This window comes from Conger conger, chromosome 8 (assembly GCF_963514075.1).
Source record: "Conger conger chromosome 8, fConCon1.1, whole genome shotgun sequence".
NCBI lineage: Eukaryota > Metazoa > Chordata > Actinopteri > Anguilliformes > Congridae > Conger > Conger conger.
In genome coordinates this window covers 31,742,960-31,767,709 of record NC_083767.1, presented here as the reverse complement: position 1 = coordinate 31,767,709, position 24,750 = coordinate 31,742,960, and the positions used below count along the sequence as shown (strand labels likewise).

The window sequence follows — 24,750 nt, the reverse complement described above, 5'->3', positions numbered from 1 at the left end:
ATGCTATGCATAGCTATTTCTGACATACTATGGCTGAAGAGGGTAAATAATTCCTCTAGACACCAAAAGCTCATAGTAAATATGTAAAACTATGTAACAGCATGACACAATTCTGGGATTGCAACCGGCATACAGGTGTGGGGAGACAGACAAATTTGTGTATTGGCCCACTTCACATATGATAATGACTGTTATCAGTTTCAAGGTTCCCCCTCTGGGGATTTCCCACTCGGCTCCAGGGGGGAGCGGGGCAAGGCCCCAGGACCATTAAGGATTTGAATGGCCCAATCCGAAGTGCTCGGGATATGCGCAATGCCATTCCATTCCTTACCACCAATCAGAGGTTACACTTGATTTGTAGATATATTTGAATATATGCAAATGTAACCCTATGAACACCCCAAACACCATTGCTTTTCGGAAAATTTTCCTGACTGTATAATAAACTTTCCTGCTTTTGTAGGGGAAAATTCACAGAACAAAACATCTCCCTCCTAAAAGCATGATAAACAATCACAAGTCAAAATCAGACTCCACCTTAGTGAGCAGGCTGGTTCCTCCAAAACTCTCGATGATGTATGCTAAAGGTGTATCAATATATCCGTATAAAAGTATGATATGTAACCTGTATAGTTTCAAACTGATTACTTGCTAAATTGTGCTAGAATTACACAGTGAGATATGCCTGTACAGCTGGTTTCTCCAGGACTCTTGATGATTTATGCCAGAAGTGTATCTATATGCAAGTGACTTGTAATCAATATATCACATGTATGCTGCTTGTTATCAAATCAAATGAACCTAGAACATTAATTATAGCTGAGCTTATGAAAACGCAAGAAACCACAGTGAAAACTGTTGAAATGAGAGCAAAGAATGCAACGTACATTTACTCACTTTTAATATTAATCAAATGTTTAGTATGTCTGTATATTTTCGATGATTACTGCTCATAAGATCATGATAGAAAAGTGACCCATATGTGGAAAGATACAGAGTGACGTGTATGGATGACGTGTGTTAGAGGGGGGGGGCATCCAGAACTTTATGAGGTCTTGTAGTTTTCCACTCTGCCAAGAGTGCGGGGTGAAGTGAGGACAGGGGGGCGGCCTGAACTTTGTTAGTAGTTGGCAGAGCGCCCTGAACTTTGTACAGAGCTGGCAGAGCATAAGGACCTTTGGGAGGAGTTAAGATAAGAACAGTGTGGGTGATTTGCCACAATGAGGTTTGAGGAGGAGTTGTAGGAGGAGTAACTGTGTATAAAATGGGTGTAAAAATGACAGTTGAGGTCCATGTTTTGTGCTGAACTGGTCCGGCTTTATGCATTTGTGCTAAATAAAGTCTGATTTTCCTGAAGAGCTTGCTGCCGTGGTGTCTTTTCCCTCGTGAAGATGTTTTTTGACAAATTGGAGATTTGGACTCGTTTCCTAGACACGACACTTTTTACTAAGAACGTTTGATCTTCTTCTTCACTGGGACAAAGGTCATTTTTTCATTCCTCAGTAAATTCAGAATTTACTAACACAGGGACCCCAGGAGGATGGGAACAGAGGTTTGGAACCACAGCCCTAATCTACCCGAAACCCACACTATAAGTTTCTACTTTTTCAAATTAGTCTTCCAAAGAACTCCAACCTTCAGGTTATCTGTATGTTTAATCATTAATATAGGTTATTTTAATTATATAAAATATGTGGTCAGATATTTCAGATAATAGTAATTTTTTGAGACTGATCAGACAGATTTAATCAGTGTGACAGGTGAAACCCTCCAGTGTGAAGTGTTAGTGTTAGCAAGCTACATCAAGTGCAATATTAAAAAAGTGTAAAACATGGAATGGTTGCAAACTTGTCAGGAAGAGGATGCAAACTGTGCATATTTTCCCCACGGACAGTAAGGAAGATGGTGAGGGAAGCGATAAGTAACCCAAGGGACGCTGTTTAAGAATTGGTTGTGTCTTGGGGTCTCCAAGTCAGAAAATAAATATAAAATGGCACCTTGATATCAGCAATCTTTGGAAGGGTGGCACGGAGACAACCCTTACTAGTACTAGTACAATAAACAAAACCAAGCATCCTGAGTTTGCCAAACCTCATTGGAATTATGACTGGAAGAGAGTGCCATGGTCAGATGAGACCAAAATGGAATGTTTTTGCCATACACACAATTGACTTGTTTGGCAGCAAAATGTAATGCATTCAAGGAGAACCACCTCATACCTACAGTGAAATACAATGGCAAGGGTTATTGATGATTTGGAGATGTTTTGCTGCCAGTGTACCAGGAAATCTTGGCAGAAAATCTAGTTGTAGGTAGATTGTCCAGCAGGAAAATGACCCCAAGCATACATCAAAATCCACATAGAAATGGTTAAGTAAAAACAACAACCATCTCAGTCTCCAGACTTAAATCCCATGAAAAACCTGTGTTCAGAACTGAAGAGGGGGGTATGCCAAGTATATCAATGAAATATGGAGGATATCTGAAAAGTTGTGCATGGAGGAATGGTCAAAAATCCCTCTAATTGTATTCTCCAAACTTATAGGAAAAGACTTGTGGCTGTCATATTTGCCAGGGGTGTTTGCAAAAAGTATTAAATCATTTTAAATACTTTTTGTGAAGATTTATTAGGGGTGCCAATACTTCTGGGGCCCACAGTGTATATTATTTTATCTTACAATAGAGAAATGCACCACTTTATTATCAACACCCTCCCCCATGCATAATGCGCATAATGCGTTATCATTATCGCATGTTTTCCTCATATCATCCAGCCCTGACCACAACAGCCTCAAATCTCATAGAGACCCGTGTAGGGCAGTACAGCATGAATCCTCCACAGCAGAAAGCTATTACCAATGCAATACTGTCCAACTTGGTTATAAATTGTAACAAGAGCTTTCTGAAATTTCTGACAATAAGTACAGACAGTATGTGCAGCCCAGTGTGTCGCACAACATTGATATCAAAAGCAGAGAATCTTGCTACAGAGAGACGTTCAAACTGAAAACTCAGCTGAGCAATACAGACCATCTTTCAGACAAAGTGGATATTTGGTCCAACTGAGCTAATTTAATGTTTCATTGTCCTGCCATTATTAGAAAGCAAATAAATCCATGTAGCCTATTATAACAAATGTTATTTATCTTCAAATATTGTCCTGTCAGTTTCTCTCTCATGTTTGACTTGTGAATGAAAGACAACAAAGGTTACATTATGAAAGTTATATACATTGCTCCGTAAACAATTTCACAGTTATCCGAAATGATTCAATGCTAGATTAATAGTTCAAATTTAAGAAATGGAGTAAAAATATCTTGGATTGGTTTAAACCATAGGTGTCCAATCTTATCCTAAAAGGGCCGGCATTGGGCGCAGGTTTTTGTTTTAATCCAGCAGTAACACACCTGATTATACTAATGAACTAATCGTGGTCTTTAATCAAGACCTTGATGAGTAGAATCAGCTGTCTTAGTCCTGTGCTAAAACAACAACCTGCACACACACCGGCCCTTTCTGGATAACATTGGACACCCTTGTTGTAAACAGAAGGCTTTTTGGCACATCCCTAGGCTAACCAGCGTTTTGCTCGCTAACTTGTATCGGCAATGTGGATAAATAACCCCTTTCTTTTTTCAGTTCAACGCCTCAACGTAAATTTCACCTTATCACAAGAATTTAAATCTACAATCATTCAGATGAATAGTGGGCCATAGCTACACACTTTCTCTGAGTCTTGTGGGGGTGGGGTGGGTGAAGACAAACAATAAAGCAAACTGATCTGAAACCTCACAAGTTCCCAAGACAGTAAATCCACAGCCAAAAAACGAATATCATTGTTTTATGGACGCATGTAAGGTTACATCCCTGTCCAGCTTTGCAAGCGAATATCAACCCCTGCTTAAAAAACAGCTTAAGTTAAGGTTTTGAAAGAGCAGGTAGCTGGTTGACCAGTTAAACCAGCTCTATACTCAACATCGTTTGACCAACTCAAGTTATGTTGCCAGGGACAGCTAAAGTCAGCTAGTTTGTTTACTTTAATGTTACATTGATGTTTGTACTGATGAGCTAATGTTAACAACATCCACGCCTCTATAATGCTAGTTTCAGATCTAGCTTGGCGGTAGCCTATCAAGATAGCAAAGCTCATATGGCTAGCACGCTTAAATAAGACCTTAGTACTTGGTATCTAGCTTGCTATTTTAATATGCGTGTGTCTAACAGACTAAAATCTACATGTAAATGCACCTCTTTTCCCACAACAAACACCGTCATATAAAGTTGTGACTTCATCAGACTGCCACACCATTCTGTCCTCAGAAAAGCCAGAAGCCCCAAAAACCCCAATAACTGCACTCCAATACCTAACCTCCACTACATATTTTAATCAGTAGAAAACCAATACATAACCGAAAGTGAAGATTATAAAGGAGGAAAAGAGAAAAATGGTAAGAAAAAAAACCCTGGAGTTGGGGAGCTCCACCAACACCCTACCTCAGAGAGAAAAGAGAGAATGTTCAGAAAGAACCTACTTCAGTTGAAGGACCAGGCTTCCAGTTGCTTTTAGGCTGACTTGGTACGTTAGCGTGAGTCCCACTCCACTGAGGCTGACTTGGGACACTGGGATTAAGAGGATTTGTGGAACTGGAAACCTAAAGCAAAACATAAAATCACCATGCGGCCCATCAACAACCATGCAAGCATGCACAGGGGTGGACAAATTATATGTACATGCGGTTGCGGCAACCAACCTCCTAAATCTGGTTGTCGTGATGCGTTCTTTGGTTGCTCAGATTTGTTCCAGTTTTTGGTGAAACTCATGAAGCACATGGGCTTCACACCAGTGGCGTGCGCTCATTGTAGCGATGGGGGGCAGTCGCCACCCCATCATTGGCGAAAAAAAAAAAGAAACCTTTTTAACAAATGGCCATTTGCCATAATAAATTAAATACACAAATTATTAGCCTATAACTAAAAATAAAATAAAGCAGCAGCCTACAGTTTAAAACCGTATGTTCCATAATGCATCAGGACAGGTTGGCGCCTTTGCATCAGCCACAATATCGGAAGTGTTCGTTTTTTTTGTTTAAGTAACAATCGCTGCCTATATTGTTTGAAGTCATTGGGCCTCATTTATCACTATTTTCGGAAATCCGTGTGCAAATGTATGTGTGATCTGAAACGAACTAAAAACGTTCTCAAGATTCACGAAAGACACGTAGACACAGCTTTTTCTAGTATCCACGTGTGTATGTTGATAAATACCAAGTAATCATAAATCAAAGACGCATGCACAAAATTTGTCATTAGCTTAAATAGACGCCCCTAAAACACCATAGATGGAATTTCGGATTTTTAAAGAGATACTCGAAAAAAGAAAAAAGCTTCTCTGAAGCGGAGATTAAAGTTCTGTTAATCGAAGTGCAAGCCAAAAACACTGATGCTTAAATACTTTTTTTCATCTAAAAATAGTGAAAAATAGTGCATTTTGTTTTAATAGTTCTTTAAATATCTTGGTAAGTACTGGTGTTCATGATCACGTCTATCTTAACAACTGCTCCAGGACATGTAGAATTTTTCATATTTAAAAGAAATAAAGGCCCGCCATATTTAAAAATACATGGGATCTATTCCGATATAAATTTCACCACGTGCAGTACCATGTAATTCCAACAGAAGGAAGAAGGGTGAAACTGATGTAGTTCTGTTTATAGTTTATAGACTGTTCTGTATATGTTTATAGTCAAGTGTATACAGTTTAAAGCAGTTTTTATTCTAAAAACTGTTTTAAGCAGGTGGTTGGCAGATTGGTGTATTTTATTTCCTTAGTGTAAGCAGTGAATTGTCAGAGCTGTGAAAAAAAAAATAAAAAATAATAATAATAATTGTTTGATATTGATATTTGGCACTTTCCTTTCCACAGTGAAGCCTGCAAGGCAGCAGTTTCTGCTCCCCCAACCACCAAATATACATATTATTACTTTGCTAGCAACTTTTATTTCATGTATGTTAATGAAATGTATCTTTATTTCTGTTACTAGCTTGCTAATCCCGTTGCGGTTATTTTGACAAGCTGCTGCCTTCAAGGGTTCACTAACGGAGTATACATTGGGCTAGAGGAACACATAGGCAAATCATAGGAGACGTCGGTATCCCACCAGAGGGTAACAGCAATAGCCTTATTCAATGTTTTCCCTGTCCTTGCAGAGAGCCAGAAGGAGGTGTCACAAGCCTCAAACAAAGTGATTATGTGGCCATGGTTCAAATCTTCTAATAAAGCTGTAAATGTAATGTAAAACCATAGCAAGGAAGCCTAATGCTGCATTCATGTCATATCAGAATGAACGAATTAGCACCTTCCAACTGGGAAAAACTGTTCATGTCAACCTCTGACATTAAACGTGAGGCAAAACTCCTAAACAAGCGCATCAGCCACATGTCATGCCACATGTCATTTGCAGGTGTACCTAGAACTTGAACTCACGATTATAGTTTGTTGTTCCGAAGGTGTAGTAGGCTATGCCATGCCTCATACTTGTTTAATGGAATGAAACATCACCCATTTTAATGTTGAATCCTTTTGCGTTTTTATATGATATTAATAATTATAATGTACAATTGGCATATTAAAACAATTTTGCCACTCTAAATAAAATAAATATTATATACATTTATATATGATATATATAATTATATATATACATATATAAAATATTAATTAATGGAATAAATTAATGGAATAATTAATGGAATAATTAATGGCTTTAATTATTGGAATAATAAAATAACAAAACATGCTTTACAGCCATGCTCTTTCATTTCCACACACAATACGAACAGCTGAGACCACTCATGATGTATATTCAGCTCCTATGAAAAAACTGACATCTGACAACTTTGATAAATCCCACATTATTTACGGTGAATTTTGTTCGGCTCACGTTTGATAAATGAGGCCCATTGTTTGCAATCATCTCCCAATGGTTGCTACTGCTAGCTACCTGGATACTTGCGATGAGGTGGTGAAAACGACCAAACAGAATGAAAGCAAAGGGGTGAGTGATTACACTGACTGCTCTGTTGCTTCATATCATGAATGCAATCTAGTGAGCATAGACCTGCAGCTCAACAAGCCTAGCTACGTTTTTTGAGACATGCCCAGTTTCTAAAGATTTACTTTCATGAGACAAAAATTTAATTAACTACATCCTGCAATATATGCTGCAAAAGGTAGTAACACCCCAAGCTGTCTCTATTTTAAGGTATGCTGGAGGTCTTAGATTACAACTCTTTACCTTGACAATTACCGTTCTAGATTCCATTTGTACATTCCATCTTTCTCAAGACTCTCGCACAACACGTTTACTTGTGTTGTGATTGGTCACTGCTTTTCATGAAGCCAAGATGAGGATATCCCATTATTTGAGCTATGCATTTAAATGGATACCAAAATATGTACTAAATATAGAGCTCTATTGTTTACTTAAAAGGCAGATGACACATTTTCTCTATGAGGACTGTTGCTTTTAAAATTTACACGGGTGCATGGCTCAGGCAGTAAGAGCAGTCGTCTGGCAGTCGGAGGGTTGCCGGTTCGATCCCCCACCCGGGCTGTGTCGAAGTGTCCCTGAGCAAGACACCTAACCCCTAAATGCTCCTGACAAGCTGGTCGGCGCCTTGCATGGCAGCCAATCGCTGTTGGTGTGCGAGTGTGTGTATGAATGGGTGAATGAGAAGCATCAATTGTACAGCGCTTTGGATAAAGGCGCTATATAAATGCCAACCATTTACCATATGAATACTATTAATGAACATAACCACAGCTATATATAATAATATACTTGTAATATTCTAAGGGGATACAGTTTACATATTTTACAAACGTAACTTCTTAGGCAGCCAGCCAGCACTTAGCACTCATGTCACTGAACGTTACACCCTCGTCTGATACGGTCTGGAGAGGGGGTTCGATAGGTAACGTCAGTGTTAATCAATATAGCTCGTTATTATTATAAGGGATTGCAGTCTACACATTTTGACAAAGTTTTGTGACGGCTCATCTGCGTTACCTTTTAAAAAGGAATAATCTTGGTTTTCGACTTTGTTGATGATATGTGAAAGAAAGAAAAGATGGGAAGTGAAAGAGCGGTGACATAATTAACAGCTCCCACATACTGATTGGAGAGGCAATTAAAGCTCAGCAAATAAATAGTATGTCAGATCTTGCCCTATTAATTTCCAACCAATTCGCTGCAATTTAGGTAACGAAAGAAAACGCAAAATTATCCGCTTGTCCGCTGGGCTTTGTGTTGCTGAGGTTTGGTTGCCAAGACTAAAATCTGGTTGTCCCAGGTGCCAGTACAACTGATTTGTCCACCCCTGATGCACACACTGACACTCTCTCACTCACTCTCACTCACAGACACTATCACTCACACAGACACTCTCACTCACAGACACTATCACTCACACACTCACTCTCACTCACACAGACACTATCACTCACACAGACACTCACTCTCACTCACACAGACACTATCACTCACACATACACTCTCTCACTCACACAGACACTCACTCTCACTCACAGACACTATCACTCACACAGACACTCACTCTCACTCACATAGACACTCACTCTCACTCACACAGACACTATCACTCACACAGACACTCACTCTCACAGACACTATCACTCACAGACACTCACTCTCACTCACACAGACACTATCACTCACACAGAGGGCCATATTTTCTGGCCGACGTCTGCTGTGTTTCAAGCTGGTATGCTGTTGATTTCACATTTTCTGGACGATCCAGATGCGTCTGGTCATTTCGGGACTTGCGGCACGCCAAAGTGGGAGGAGTTACTTGGGCTGAGTCAGTCAAGAGTGAGCAGCTCATTGCCAGTTTGGTGTAGTTAATTGAAAATTTCCGGTCAGGCAGGTCCACATTTCACCCTTTTGCCACCCACCTGCTCAAGCCAGATCTCAGTAATTAACAGTTTTCGTCAATAATATGCTCTTCAGTTTTTTCTTTCATATAGCGAAATCCCACAAGCAGGAAAATGCATCAGTTACAGTGGGGCAAAAAAGTATTTAGTCAGCCACCAATTGTGCAAGTTCTCCCACTTAAAAAGATGAGAGGCCTGTAATTTTCATCATAGGTATACCTCAACTAAAATGAGAAAAAAAAAAAAATCCAGAAAATCACATTGTCTGATTTTTAAAGAATTTATTTGCAAATGATGGTGGAAAATAAGTATTTGGTCAATAACAAAAGTTCATCTCAATACTTTGTTATATACCCTTTGTTGGCAATGACAGAGGTCAAACGTTTTCTGTAAGTCTTCACAAGGTTTTCACACACTGTTGCTGGTATTTTGGCCCATTCCTCCATGCAGATCTCCTCTAGAGCAGTGATGTTTTGGGGCTGTCGCTGGGCAACACGGACTTTCAACTCCCTCCAAAGATTTTCTATGGGGTTGAGATCTGGAGACTGGCTAGGGCACTCCAGGACCTTGAAATGCTTCTTACGAAGCCACTCCTTCGTTGCCCGGGTGGTGTGTTTGGGATCATTGTCATGCTGAAAGACCCAGCCAAAGAGGTTTTCACTCAAAATCTCACGATAGGTGGCCCCATTCATTCTTTCCTTTACACGGATCAGTCGTCCTGGTCCCTTTGCAGAAAAACAGCCCCAAAGCATGATGTTTCCACCCCCATGCTTCACAGTAGGTATGGTGTTCTTTGGATGCAACTCAGCATTCTTTCTCCTCCAAACACAACAAGTTGAGTTTTTACCAAAAAGTTCTATTTTGGTTTCATCTGACCATATGACATTCTCCCAATCCTCTTCTGGATCATCCAAATGCTCTCTAGCAAACTTCAGATGGGCCTGGACATGTACTGGCTTAAGCAGAGGGACACGTCTGGCACTGCAGGATTTGAGTCCCTGGCGGCGTAGTGTGTTACTGATGGTAGCCTTTGTTACTTTGGTCCCAGCTCTCTGCAGGTCATTCACTAGGTCCCCCCGTGTGGTTCTGGGATTTTTGCTCACCGTTCTTGTGATCATTTTGACCCCACGGGGTGAGATCTTGCGTGGAGCCCCAGATCGAGGGAGATTATCAGTGGTCTTGTATGTCTTCCATTTTCTAATAATTGCTCCCACAGTTGATTTCTTCACACCAAGCTGCTTACCTATTGCAGATTCAGGCTTCCCAGCCTGGTGCAGGTCTACAATTTTGTTTCTGGTGTCCTTTGACAGCTCTTTGGTCTTGGCCATAGTGGAGTTTGGAGTGTGACAGTTTGAGGTTGTGGACAGGTGTCTTTTATACTGATAACGAGTTCAAACAGGTGCCATTAATACAGGTAACGAGTGGAGGACAGAGGAGCCTCTTCAAGAAGAAGTTACAGGTCTGTGAGAGCCAGAAATCTTGCTTGTTTGTAGGTGACCAAATACTTATTTTACCGAGGAATTTACCAATTAATTCATTAAAAATCCTACAATGTGATTTCCTGGATTCTTTCCCCCCATTCTGTCTCTCATAGTTGAAGTGTACCTATGATGAAAATTACAGGCCTCTCTCATCTTTTTAAGTGGGAGAACTTGCACAATTGGTGGCTGACTAAATACTTTTTTGCCCCACTGTAGATTGGATTTACTGATCGCTGTTTTTTTTATCTTCTTTAAAATTATAATTCCTGTATTTATTTCTGTTTTTAATTATTTGTGGCTATTCTCATTGTAGACTCGGGTACAGTATTTCGTTCTTTTTCTTACACCCATCTGTAATGAGAAGAATGGCATAACGCAACTTGAACAATCTTTTCATTTTAACACGACAGTCGTTAAAATGATAGCTACAGTAGCGCTTACTGGTATAAATTACGGATAGATTGTATTTGTAAACTCTGATGATTAATCCGATATTTTGCAACAATTTCTCTCTTGGCATAAGTAATATGTAATAAATATAATATCAATGTATATGTGCAGACATAATTACCGTTTGTTTTAAAGAAGCAATGGTCATTACACCTAGCATGATGTAGTTACTAACAACAATACTGAGCAGTCTTTCTTGCTGTTAAGAGAACTAAACTGCACAGCGTTTCCAATTTATGCCAGTACTCCTTCCTCGCTCAATGTCAGAGACCGATAAACAACAAGATGTGTTGTTATTATTTTTTGTCTGGAGGGCCAGATACATTGATAAATGTAGGGGAAAATTCACAGAACCTAAAAGCATGATAAACAATCACAAGTCAAAATCAGACTCCACCTTAGTGAGCATGCTGGTTCCTCCAAAACTCTCGACGATATATGCTAAAAGTGTATCAATATATCCGTATTAAAGTATGGTGTTTCCGCCCGGTTTGGAGATATTTTGTTCTGTGAATTTTCCCCTACATAGGTAGCTTAAAAATCTAATTAAAGTTCAAATAACCTAGGAGAAAGTCACATGCACAACATGTGTAAACCCCACATGAAAGAAAATCGCTCAGTTCAGTTTAGTAAGCCATATCATTCCTATTAATTCATTATTAAATTTTTTTATTTTGTTTGAGCAACAGTTCATACCGAGTCATTCACTGTTGTGAAAGGCTTGATAGCCTATGTTATGATCTTCCCTGGTTTCATTCTGTTTAGTAAAACTTACTTCAATAATTGAAAAAATGTCTGTACAACCAGCACAATTTGCATGGATCCTAATGGTAATGAAAATAGTTAATTTGATTGGATATGAACAAAGGTACCACACCATGCACCTTGATCTGTGCTCCCCTTGCTCGACGTTGGAAAATGGCAACATTGAATAGCCATGCCCAGTATGCAACGGACTTCGCCGAGTGACTGCGCCAATGATTCCGGAAAATACTCACTCACTCACTCACTCACACACTCACACACACACACACACACACACACACACTCACACACTCACACACTCACACACTCACACACTCACACACTCACACACACACACTCACACACTCACACACTCACACACACACACACACACACACACACACTCACACAAACACACACACACACACACACACACACACACACACACACACACACACACACACACTCACACACACACACACACACACACACACACACACACCTACCTGTCTACACATACCTCACCATACACCACAGGTTGGGCAGGAGCTTGAGCAGACTTCTTGCAGCATATTTTCTTCATACAAAAACACATGATCACACCGAAAATCAAAAATCCTAAGAGTGGCAAATATTTAAAGTAAGTAGGACCTGTAGAGGGGCAGAAAGAAAGAGGAGAGAGAATGAGGCCATTCAGTAATATTCAGTGAAACAGTATGAGTCTTAATTTTCCAATTGAAAAATGTGAAAAATCGACAGAATATTTTTTTCATGCAATTAACCTTGCAACTATTTTACTTATTATTCCACAGAATCATTCAAAACAATCACATTTTTCTACCAAATATAAATTTACATGAACTAAAGGAACTACATTGTGTCATTCCATCACTTCATAAAAGCATAAAAAATGAGGTAACAAGCAAGCAAAATCCCTCAGCATGGGAAAAGGCAAAATAACTGTCAATTCAGAAGACACAGAATGTAATTGACCATCACACGTCTGTTAATGGGTACATAAAAAATACATGAACATTTCAACATGCCACTTAGCACTGTAAGGGCAACAATAAAGATGCAAAAAACATACGGAATGGCTGCAAACTTGCCAGGAAGAGGACATGAGTGCATATTATCCCCACGGACGGTAAGGAAGATGGTGAGGGAGGCCATAAGTAACTGAAAGATCACAGTTTAAGAATTGCAGAGATTGGTTCCTTCTTGGGGTCACCGAGTCTGAACAATATCCATACAATGGCACCTCCATACCAACAAACTCTTTGGAAGGGTGGCACAAAGACAGCCTTTACTGTGCACAAAACCAAGCATCTGGAGTTTGCCAAACCTCACTGGAATTATGACGGGAAGAGAGTGCTAGGGTCAGGTGAGACCAAAATGTAAGGTTTTGGCCATACACACCAACATGTTTGGCGTCAAAAGAGGAATGCATACAAGGAGAAGCACCTCATACCTACTGACAGAAAATCTGGTTGCCTTTGCTAGGAAGCTGGGACTTGGTCTTCCACAGTATGTGACATGAGCTGGTGAAATGGTCTACAAGTCACAAGTCTGCAGTTTACAGTATGGCACACTTGTTTTTTTTGTGTTTTAGAATCCATTTCATATAATAAAGTGATACAATAAAAATGGGGAACATCTACACCAACTTATAGCCTAAAAGTGTAGGCAAAGATTGTTCATGTTCTCCTTTTGTAAGTTCATTTAGGCGACCACATTTTTCGTAAAAAAGATCTGTCATTCATGTCCAAATTGAAAAATGATTTAGCCAAAATCAAGCAGAAAAATTAATGCAATGGAAGCACAGCATATACTGCATATTAAACTATTTTTCCTTAGAAGTACACATATGCTCAAATGAATATCAGTTTAGCTCTAAGCTTTCTGTTTATGTATGCTGACCTAACTGGTCTCTTTGGGCATCCTCACTTTACTGTATCCTACACATTTTCAAAAATTGTGAGCTTGCCACTTTGGCTGCTACCTAGCCTCCTGTCTGTGTACTATGTTGTCATCTTAGATGATCTACTGCCTGCCCGAGGACCAAGGACTGATCGTTAGAACTGGATAGTTATGACAGAACTCACCCTCCACTGTCACCTCAGCAAAGTAAACCACGTTCCCATCTGCATCCACAATCTGGTAAATTCCACTGTCAGAAGATCCCAATTCGTCGATCTCCATCCTGTCCTCCTCCACTGTCAGGCGGTATTCGTATTTAGGCAGTAACACCCTCCCATTCCTTACCAGCTGTTGTTTGCCATTACCATCAGTAGGTTCAAAGTACAACTGCACCTGAGAAGGTAAAAGCTTCAGAGGAAAGACCACAGAATCCCCATTGGGGGTGAAAAAAGTGTCCCCACGGGCTGAGCAGGAGAGAAGAGGACAGGAAAGGAAGAACTTAGTAAAGTCTGTAGCCTCCACTGGAAGTTATTATTACTACAACAGTCACTGACCCCCCCACCCCCTCCAAGGGTTAGTGCCTTTTTAGATAAATTGCGTTATCTTTTAAAATGATTTAAAGGGGGCAGTTTACCCAAATATGAAATTATGGCATGTTTCCAGTTACCCAGAATAGTATCTGTCCATCCAGGTTACATGCAGATAACGTTAGTGGTGTCATTTTGCAGTGTCACAGATTTACAGAGTCCAGGACATTCCATAATGCGAAAGATATAGTCCGCATCTACACAGTTGCCAAGCCACAAATATTTTGCGGAAGTAGCACTGCCTCATTGGTCCATTGAGGTGATTGCACATTGAACATTTTAACATGCTGAAGGGAAGGGTATTTTCACACAAGTATAATCTCACTAATAGAGAAGAGATCTGTACATATACTAATTGTACAATCATACCAATTGAGACTTATATACATGCACTAAATGCTCTCAAGAAACAGAGAGGTTTCCCTCAAATTTAAGCGGGTTGCAGAAGGAACCCTTAAGTGTCACTTTAAGGTCAGCTACACCTTACCTTATGTCTCAGTAAACAAGTTTTGTATTGGAGGAGGAAAAAGTCCCTCAGCAAATATTTCATGATAGAGAAAATCCTCTAGACTACATGACAGACATGTTCATTCTTGTAAATAGATTGACGTGCAAATCTACATTCTGAGATAGCAAATGACCTGGAAGGTGAACTCGATCACCCAACAGAACAGAACCATGCCTTACTGTGTATATTACAACTTTTAATTGCGCTGTGTTTTTTTGCCACAATATTTCAAAGCATTGCAGAACATTATTTTTAGTGCTCTGGTTACTTTGCTTTGAAACATTGTTGCAACAAAGTTTTGATTTCATTGGGAGGGCGCGCAAAATGCTGCAGCGTGACTTGAAGCGGTGTGTTCAAATGCAGGAACATTTGGTGCCTTTCCATGCGCTGCTGTCTTCCACATATTGCCTAGATCTACAGACGAGAGAGTCATTATACTAGGCATACAAATTTATTTCATATTTCATAGTTACTTCTTAAATGACTCTCACTCCGTGCTACACTCCATCGGCTCTTGTCCACTCCCTAAGCCAATTATGCAGCTGTGGTGCGTCATGTTTCTCAGGAGGGCGAAGTCTTCGAGCGTTTTCTGAAGTTTTTGCCAATCTTTAGTCATACAGGTTTGGGCGGCTTGTAGCGTAGTGGTTAAGGTAAATGCCTGGGACACGCAAGGTTGGTGGTTCTAATCCCAGTGTAGCCACAATAAGATCCGCACAAGCCCTTAACCCTGCCTTGCTCCAGGGGAAGATTGTCTCCTGGATAAGAGCGTCTGCCAAATGCCAATAATGTAATGTAATGTAATGAATCGGTTACCAATGTCCTACAGAACATGAACATTGATATAAAGAATTGCAGGGGACAGTGTTACGATAACGCGTCTAATATTTCAGGGACATACAATTGAGGGCTCATATTCAGGAAAAATGCCCACTTGCTGACTGGATTCCGTGTGCAGCCCACTCCCTGAACCTAGTAGGAGTGTGCAGTGTAGATTGCTGCAGTGAGGCTAATTTGTTTTTTAGACTAGTCCAATCTATTTTTTACTTTTTCTCAGCCTGTCCGCTGGAAAATATTAATGAATGGGCTAGACTTGAACGAGAATAAACGTATCGAGACAGTGAAAGGACTGTCATCAACAAGATGGTCTGCACATGCACAGGCAACAAAGGCTCTGTTTAAATTACAGAAATATTTACAATACTCTAACACACATAGCAGAAGATGACGCTCATAATGCTGTTGTGCGTGATGATGCGTGGTCCCTGGCCAAAAAAATTAATAGATTGGAAACGGCGTTCATAACTATATTATGGGACACAATACTGCAAAGATTTCAGCCTACGAGCATGGCCCTCCAGAATGTGGCGTTGGACCTAGTTGGACCTGTGGAATTGATTAATTCTTTCATCAACTATGTATCAGATTTGCGCCCCCAGTTCAATAACTTTGAATCCAAAGCTAAGGCGATGTCAATGTCACAAGAATACAGATCTACTACAACTCCACAGGCTAAAAGGAAGCCCAGATCAGATGACTCCAATGTGCCTGACCCTATTCATATTGGGAAAGACAAATTTCGTATAGACACATATGTCATAATAAACAAACTGATTAGTGCTCTGCAACAGACACGCAGCCTATAAGGAGACATGCAGGTATTTTGGTTTTCTCACACAACTCAGGAATCTATCCAATAGTGAAATACGTGAAGCAAGCCTCAAATTGCAAAGCAAGTATAACACCGATCTACATGAGGATTTTCCTGATGAATTTGTCAGTTTCTCAGCTGGTGCAGTCAGTGACCCAACACCAAGGAACCTACTTATATTAATAAAAGAGAGACAGCTCTGTTTTCCCCAATGTTGACACAGCACTCCGGACATACCTAACATTGCCCATCCGCAATGCCAGTGGGGAAAGATCATTTTCGAAATTGGCTATTATAAAACATAGAGGACCTCAAAGGCTGAGGACAGACTGAACAATTTTACTTTGATGTCAATTGAGCATGATTTATGACAGCAACTGGATTTTGAAGACCTCATTGACGACTTTGCCTACTGGAATAGCAGGAAAAGGGCTCTTTCAGTGGTGAGTCAGATATTATTATTCATGAGTAGGCCTAGGCCTATAGCTTCAATTGTAAAGTATTTTAAATATTTCTAGTGCCGACTAGGCTATTTCAACAATAATGTAATATTCTGACAATGGTGTAAGATGTCTGTCTGCCTCCCTGTCGCTGTGTTTTGGGTTTTGTGGAATTCTGCTATTCTCTGGCTGTTCAGTTGGGTTATGTGCAATAGTGCTATTATCTGGTTGTTGGCTTAGTAGGCCTACATGTGTTTTGGCTGCATAACAGTGTTGCTTTGTTATTAAAGGTTTAGTAGGCCTGCGTGTGTTTTGGCTGCATAACAGTATTGATTTGTTATTAAAGCTATGCATCACCAATATGATTGTTTTATCGTGGCTGTGAAGCTGAGAGCCTATAAGCTAGTCTAAGTGTCTTTGTGTATGAATAGAACTATAATAACGCGGTTCTGTTGCCTGGACCTCGATGCACTGCTGTATAAACAAATGTGTGTGTGCGCACGCACAAGCGTGGGTGCCTGCGTCCGCCTGAGTGCAGCACGCACGCCCAGGGGGCCCCGAGATACTGATAGCCCAGGGCCATGGGATGGCTTAATCCGGCCCTGCTAACGAGAGACACAAATCACTAGCAAGAATAAAGGCAAAATGTATTCAATTTAAACGTACTTACTACAGATATGCATGCATGTGGCATGATGACATTAAGCTACACAATAATGGAGTTATTTTAATGCCATTAAGTTGTATATATATATATAGGAAGGGGAAACAGAACGAAAGACAGGGATGGCAAGCAGTAATGTCTTGGGACCATTGACACCATACAACTTGGTCCTATGAAGACCTGTTTGCATATACCTGGACTTATTTCTGGCAAATTCAGGGTGCAGCAATGGTTTGGGATATTGATACAAAATGTTTATCAGAGGTATATTCATAAGTTATTTCCTCCATAGCTTTTGTAGCTCATCAGGGAAAAATTCTAATAATAATTTTTCTTTCCTCTGTACATAAATAGCTGTAAGCATGAGATTGACTTATGTCAATTTAGTCAGAAGGGTTAATAAAAGCTGTGGACCAAATTTGTAGCCTGTACAGTGCACCACCTGCTCTGTAAACTTGGGCATCAGAGTTTTGGCTTCACACACATCAAAATGAGGGGCAGAAGGCCCATCATGACCTGCCCTAATCTGGGCCAACTGCACCTGAGCCTCACGCCATCAGGCTCTCTCCTCACGCTTCTCAACGCTCTCAAACCTCACTCTCCTCCGCAGCCCAAATATCTTCCAAAGCCAGTTCAGTAATCAGAAGTTTCAGCAGTTCTGGTTTTAACATGTTGGGAGGGAGCATCACCTCCTGGGCTGCCACTAGCTGTAACAACTGAGGTTGTCCTCCCCCAGACAACCTTGCATTTCATCACCTGAGCTTCACATGCCGAAAGAGAAAAAGAAAAACAGAAAATCTAAGCATAGGCAAGCTCAGGGTTCAGGGAAATTCAGGTAAATGCACAAGAGGGGGAAAAAACCTTTTTTAAACTCATAACAAGGAAGAGTAGCCGCAAAAAGCAAGAGTGAGGAGCACAAAGATCTGCCTTGAAAAGGAAAATGCAGAGAACTGTGATGCCCCAAAATTGTCAATCACACATCAAATATCATTAGTGAACTCTAGGCTAACACTTGCAGCCTATGCCATGAAAAAGAAAAATGCTGCCAGAATGCACTTCAATGCACACAAAATACTCTTTTCAACCCAAGTGGCAATGACACTTGCAGCTAATGTGTGTGATTAAACAGTAAACACAACTGAACAGATGTAACGCAGCCCAACATTAACTGCAACAGCTGACCAGCTACCCTATGTCCAGAAGGTTGGTGGTTTGAAATAGTGAAATTCTCGATCAGTCGCATCATGAATACATGCATCTGTGGCCCAGCCTGTGTGCGGTTCTTCTTGCAGTGAAGTTGGGAAGTAAATGGCGTCTATAGTTCGTATAGTAGAATATACCGTCATTAGTTATTATCCCTGAGAAAAGCAAATCATGCACATCTGCTTTGAATGGAGTTGCTTAAATAGCCTACAGTACTCCTATCTGATAATCATGATTTGTAAGCTATTAGCTTACAAATCGTCTGGGGTGTTGTTTTGTATGGGATGTGAACGTAGTAATGTGAAGATCTTCTCTATGGAATTTACAGCTGTAGGTGGCTGGAAATCACCACCTAGAGCTTAAAAAGAAGAACTCCCTAACATGTGGAGGGGGAAAAATCTCCACCCTCCAAGATTTAATAGCTTTGGTTCACATTCCACCTGGCGTGGTGGTGTAGTTCCATTTCACATTACCAGTCACTCGCATTGTTGAGCAGTTTTTGTGCTTTTAACAAATTTTTCATTCTCAATATTGATAATTAATCGCATAATAATTTGGCATCGAAAAGAAACCCGGGGTTATTGAAAGAGCCAGGTTATTGGCAGATCCTCTTAAGCTCTGTCAAATTTGATGGGAAGAGTCTGCAAACTGCCAACTTCAGTTCTCTCCACATATGTTCGTTGGCGTTTAAGTCTGAGCTATAGCTGGGCCACTCAAGAGACTTAACCATCACCCAAGTCTGAGGTTGCTTGCATTCTGGAGCAGGATCTCTCTGTATTTGACTGCATACATCCTTCCCTCAACTTCCCTCAAGCCACCACCATGCTTCACTGTAGAGATGGTATTAGCAAGGGGATGAGCAGTGCCGTGTGCTCGCCTGACATAGTGACTGGAGTTCTGCTCAAAGAGTTACATTTTTGTCTCATCAGACCAGTCCCCTCCTGGTCCTCTCCATCCTTTCAACGACATTTGGCAAACTCCAAGCGGGCTGTCATATGCCTTCTACTCAAGTTTCTGTCTAGCCACTGTACTATAAAGGGTTGGACATAAATTACACCCACACAACCATACATTTTTGGTCATCTGAAGTCACAGGATGAAGGACGGTATAGTCTGCTTTACCAGGGGGAACCACAGCAAATATTTTGATCTGGATGGACACATACTACGCAGGTTAAGTGGAAACATACCTTCATTTTTTTGGGGGGGTGAACTGCATGTTCTCTTCTTCACTCAATCACCTTGAATATTCAAATGTTGTCTTGATATAAATCTCCCTTCTTTGTTTCTCTGGATGTAGGAGCCCTGGTCTGCGAAGGTAACTTTATCTGCGAGCCAGTATCTGCCCCTGACTCTCCCCCTCTTTCCTGTGCCCTCTGTGGGGTGAGTTTTATTCCACAGTGTGACAAACTGGGAGGGGGAGTCCTTGTGAGAGAACTGCAACACCGCCACGCTGTCTAGGAGCTCAAGGCGAAAATCATCTCCATAGTTCAGATGCTCTCTCTGGGAACAGTCTGTGAGAGAGTGAGAGAGAGACATTGTCATTTAGTCCTCCTTTATTCCTTATAACAAAACATTACGAAAAGGAGACCTACACATACAGGATATTATCAAGAAAGCATACTCTCACTCACTTGCAAAGCAAAAAATAGAACACAATTAAAGAAAACTTATAATCTAATCAAGACTTCAAAACAGTAGATCTAACCACCCCCTCCCCCCAACTTACCGTACAAAGACATTCCTCCACTCAGCAAGTCCCCAAGAAGCCATGAAAATTGTTAAACAAAGTGAAAAACACTTCTAGAATAGACCCCTTAAAACATGAACAAGGTCCAATGAATCTGTGCCACCTATTATGTTCCGACGAGTCAACCAAATATCTGTCTTTTCCTTTGCCAACAAGGTAGTACTACTTATTTATCCTTTGGGACACTGTACTTTACCCATAAATGAATACAGTGCAGTTTGTAAGTATTTGTAAGTATTTGTTGTTGTTGTTTTGGCTCTGTACTCTAGCATATTGGAATTGTCCAATTACTTTTGGTCCCCTTAAATGGGGGGGGGGGGGCTATACAGGTGCATCTAAAAAATAATAATAATAATAATACCGTGGAAAAGTTTTTTTTCCTTCTGTAATTTCATTCAAAAAGTGAAGCTTTCATACATTCTAGAATCATTACACAAAGTTAAATAGTTCAAGCCTTTTTTTTTTTTTTTATCTTGATGATTATGGCTTACAGCTTATGAAAATCCAGTATCTCAAAATATTAGAATATTACATAAAATCAATCAAAAAAAGGATTTATAATAAAGAAATGTTAACTTTCTGAAATGTATGTTCATTTATGCACTCAATACTTGGTTCGGGCTCCTTTTGCACAAATTACTGCATCAATGTGGGGTGGCATGGAGGCAATCAGCCTGTGGCACTGCTGAGGTGTTATGGAAGTGCAGGCCGCTTTGACAGCGGCCTTCAGCTTGTCTGTATTGTTGGGTCTGGTGTCTCTCATCTTCCTCTTCATAATGGTACAGTTGATTAGACTAAGCAGGAGACAATCCTCCCCTGGAGCAATGCAGGGTTAAGGGCCTTGTTCAAGGGCCCAATGGCTGTGCGGTTCTTATTGTGGCTACACTGGGGATTGAACCACCGACCTTGCGGGTCGCAGTCATGTACCTTAACCAATACGCTACAGGCCGTGTAGTGATTAAATATATTTGCAAGTTAATTATTTTCCACTCAATATACGCCTCGTTAAGTTTCCACAAGTTTCCACAAGTTTCCACTAGGTGTGTCTGCGAGGCCTAGTGGTGCGCTGTGGAGAACCGCAGGGTGAGGAAGTAGCAGGAGCCAGAGGCAAGACACAAGAGAAGAAACAAGAGAGGGTTAAGAGAAAAAAGAGGGTGAAAAGAGGGCTGGACAATATGATGTCCTATCTCTTATACTGTTAAAAGTTTATTGCTCCCGGCGTTACAGTATAGGCTTAACGGTAATTAGTCGCCACATTAGATGGGGAGGTAATAAACTTTGCGGAAGTGTCCTGTGAAGTGCTGTTCTAAACATACAGTCATCATAAGTGCAATTCAATTTTTTTTTTTTTTTTGGGGTTAGACAAGAGGGATAGGGATATCAGAAAGGGGGGGGGGATGAGGAGGGAGGACTAAGGTACAGTTTGAAAATAGGGGGAGGGATTCTGCTGTCCTGACAGTGGTAGGCAAGTCATTCCACCACTGAGGAACCAGAACGGAAAACAGGCATGAACGTGCAGCTCGACTGCCAGGTGCTCGTAGTGAGGGAACCATAAGGTGACCAGAGCTGGCAGACCGGAGTGGTGTAGCTGGGGAGTAGGGAGTGATTAAGGATTGGATGTAAGGTGGGGCAGTCCCCTTAGCAGCCTGAAATGCCAACACTAGGGCCTTGAATCGGATGCGTGTGGCAATAGGAAGCCAGTGGAGGCCAATGAGGAGTGGGGTGACATGAGCCGACCTGGGCTGACTGGTGATCAGGTGGGCTGCAGCATTCTGGAGGGGTTTGATGGCACAAGCAGGGAGACCGGCTAGGAGGGAGTTGCAGTAATCTAGGCGGGAAATGATGAGCGCCTGGACAAGGAGCTGGGTGGCTTTCTCCGTCAGGATATGACGGATGCGGCGTATATTGTAGAGCTTTAGTCGATATTCACTGAAATACAGATGAAGTGAATGGATATTCTACCTCAGAGATTTTTTTTGTATTACTATTCAGTGGGGATACCGCTCCTACCGCAGTTACAGTAACCTCACTGATAGGCTCATCAAAGACTTCAAGTTAAACATCAAGTTAAACCCTGCAATGTAGGCCTACCAATACACACGTTTGGGTCAGACACGTTCCCAATTAGACTACCAATACCTATTGTCAAAGGAATGTTTTCAACATCTTGTGGAATCCATACCACAAAGAATTGAGGCTGTTTTGAGAGCAAAGGGATGCCCTACCCAGTATTAGTACAGTGTTCCTAATAAAGTACTTAGTGAGTGTATATCTAGTGCTGTCATGGTCAACATATCTGTTAAATGCAATATATTTTGGAAATACAACATGCTATTGACACTGCCATGTTACATAAAAGTTTGCCTTCAAAAGTAAGGCAATTGCTTTTTCTTTATCTAGCTAAAATATACATTCAAGGTGCTTCATTCACCAAAACAATCTACCCAGCGCATATACTGCAATATGCAAGTGAGCTTCAAAGGTACACTTTACTATCACGATAGGCTACAGCCAAGCTAGCCCTGGTCCATACTGCAATGTATTTGGAACTAGCATTATAGAGATTTTGTCAGCATGCGCTCATTAGTACAAACACTAACTTAACATTAAAGTAAACAAATATTTGTTGTACAACTAGCTGATGTTACCTGTAAATTCCAGTTATGATAAGCTTGATACCAACTACCCATCTGTTTCAAACAAAGCTTGATTTGGTCAAACCATGTTGAATATGAAGCTGGTCTAACTGGTCAACCAGCTACCAGCTGTTTTAAAACCTAGCTTAACCCCTTCCCCGCCAATTATTTTGGAAAAAACTTGTCATTTTCAGACAAATTTTTTAAATAATATTTAAAAGTATTATTTTTTATGCTGATTATGAAAAATAACTTGTATTACATTTTTTTCCCATTTTTGTGGTTGAAATGTTATTTTGAAAATACCCTTTTTGGCAAAAACGTGTTAACTCGTCTTCCCACAAACCATATTTTTTTTCATTTTTTCATATAATTTTATTACCAAAAGTAAAGGGGAATGAAAAACCTATTTTAAAAAGATTTGCAAATATAAATGAATGAAATTACTTATGAATGAAATTATTTGGAATTATTTTATAGCACATATCTTTATTTGCAAATATTCAGTCAGCAAATTTATGAATGGTATTATCTGTCATCAGACGTAGCCAAGCTTCTAAGCGAAGGTTCATATTCACCATCTTCCCCTGAACTAAACATTTGGGGTGTAATTTGTTGAAAAAAATAATAAACAACGAATGAATGGCGCGAATCAAAAGAAATGCCACTGAGAGCATTGACTACTGTAGGAAAACTACGAAACAGGCGCCTTTACTTTTTAAATGCCTGAGCGATAGCTAACACCTCTGCCAGACGTATGAGTTGACGAGTAGACTCGTTTCATGCTTAGAAAGGCTCAACAACGCCCAGAATCAACAGATAAACTTGTCTGTAGCTGGTTTTTGAAGGTTATGTTTTAGACGTGTTTACTCGTCCGTGACTGAAAAAAACACATTCGGTAAAAACGTATATACTCGTCTCCGCCGAGGAAGGGGTTAAGCTGTTTTTTTTTTTTTTTAATAGATTTTTTAATTATTATTAAGTTCAGACCAGTTTGCTTCATTGTCTTCACCCACCCCAGCCATTCACTGACTTCTTGTAAGATAGAGAAAAAATAATGGTGATATGTGAATGGTGATCCACATTGCAAATATAAATTAGCAAGCAACACACTGGTTAGCCAAGGGATGTTTCAAAAAGCAAGCTGTTTACACCAATCCAAGGTATTTTTTTTACTATATTAATTACATTTGGAACTATGAATCTAGCATTGAATCTCGGATAACTGCACTATTTCTTTAAACTATGGAGGCTCAATAAGAAGCAATGTATTTCAAACTCTCATATTGTAACCTATGTTGTCTTTTACTCGCAAATCAAAAATGGCCTGAACAGCAAAAATGAGAGAGAAAAGCATGGCCTACAAGGAATAAACAACGTTATACAACGGATAGGTCCAGTCCATTGTTTCTATTGGTCAGTTTGCGTTTCAGTCATGCCAATATCCACAATATACGCATGGCTAAATGGAATGTTCACACATCTTTTAATATTACTTGGCATTTGTAGATCACCGTTATCTACTCAAAATGAACGTAACTTCAAGTTATCATCATCCCGCCGCTAGTAGCCTACCAAAGTAAAATAAAATTAGTACATTTAAAGCATCCTTCGATTTGGAAAGGAGTAGGAATGAAAAAATACAACTTTGGCAACATTCTCGGATCGAAATACCAGCAAGACCACCAAACACCAGCGAAACAAACCTAACCACCCCGCTAGCTGTGCCTGATGCATATATAACAAACATTCATAATACAGTGTTC

At 40.3% G+C, this 24,750-nt stretch overlaps 1 protein-coding gene across 3 annotated transcripts in view; it reads right to left on the bottom strand.

Annotated features, from left to right (window-relative positions):
• The window catches only part of LOC133134786 (uncharacterized), an 89,517-nt gene that overhangs the window by 3,163 nt on the left and 61,604 nt on the right, over nt 1–24,750 (bottom strand). For all 3 annotated transcript variants that reach the window (XM_061251182.1, XM_061251183.1, XM_061251184.1), the window contains exons 6-9: nt 19,840–20,112; nt 13,734–14,012; nt 12,149–12,279; nt 4,533–4,652 (exon numbers count right to left, since the gene is read on the bottom strand). In XM_061251182.1, the coding sequence (XP_061107166.1) occupies nt 4,533–4,652; nt 12,149–12,279; nt 13,734–14,012; nt 19,840–20,112 (803 nt within the window). The remainder of the gene's footprint in view (nt 1–4,532; nt 4,653–12,148; nt 12,280–13,733; nt 14,013–19,839; nt 20,113–24,750) is intronic.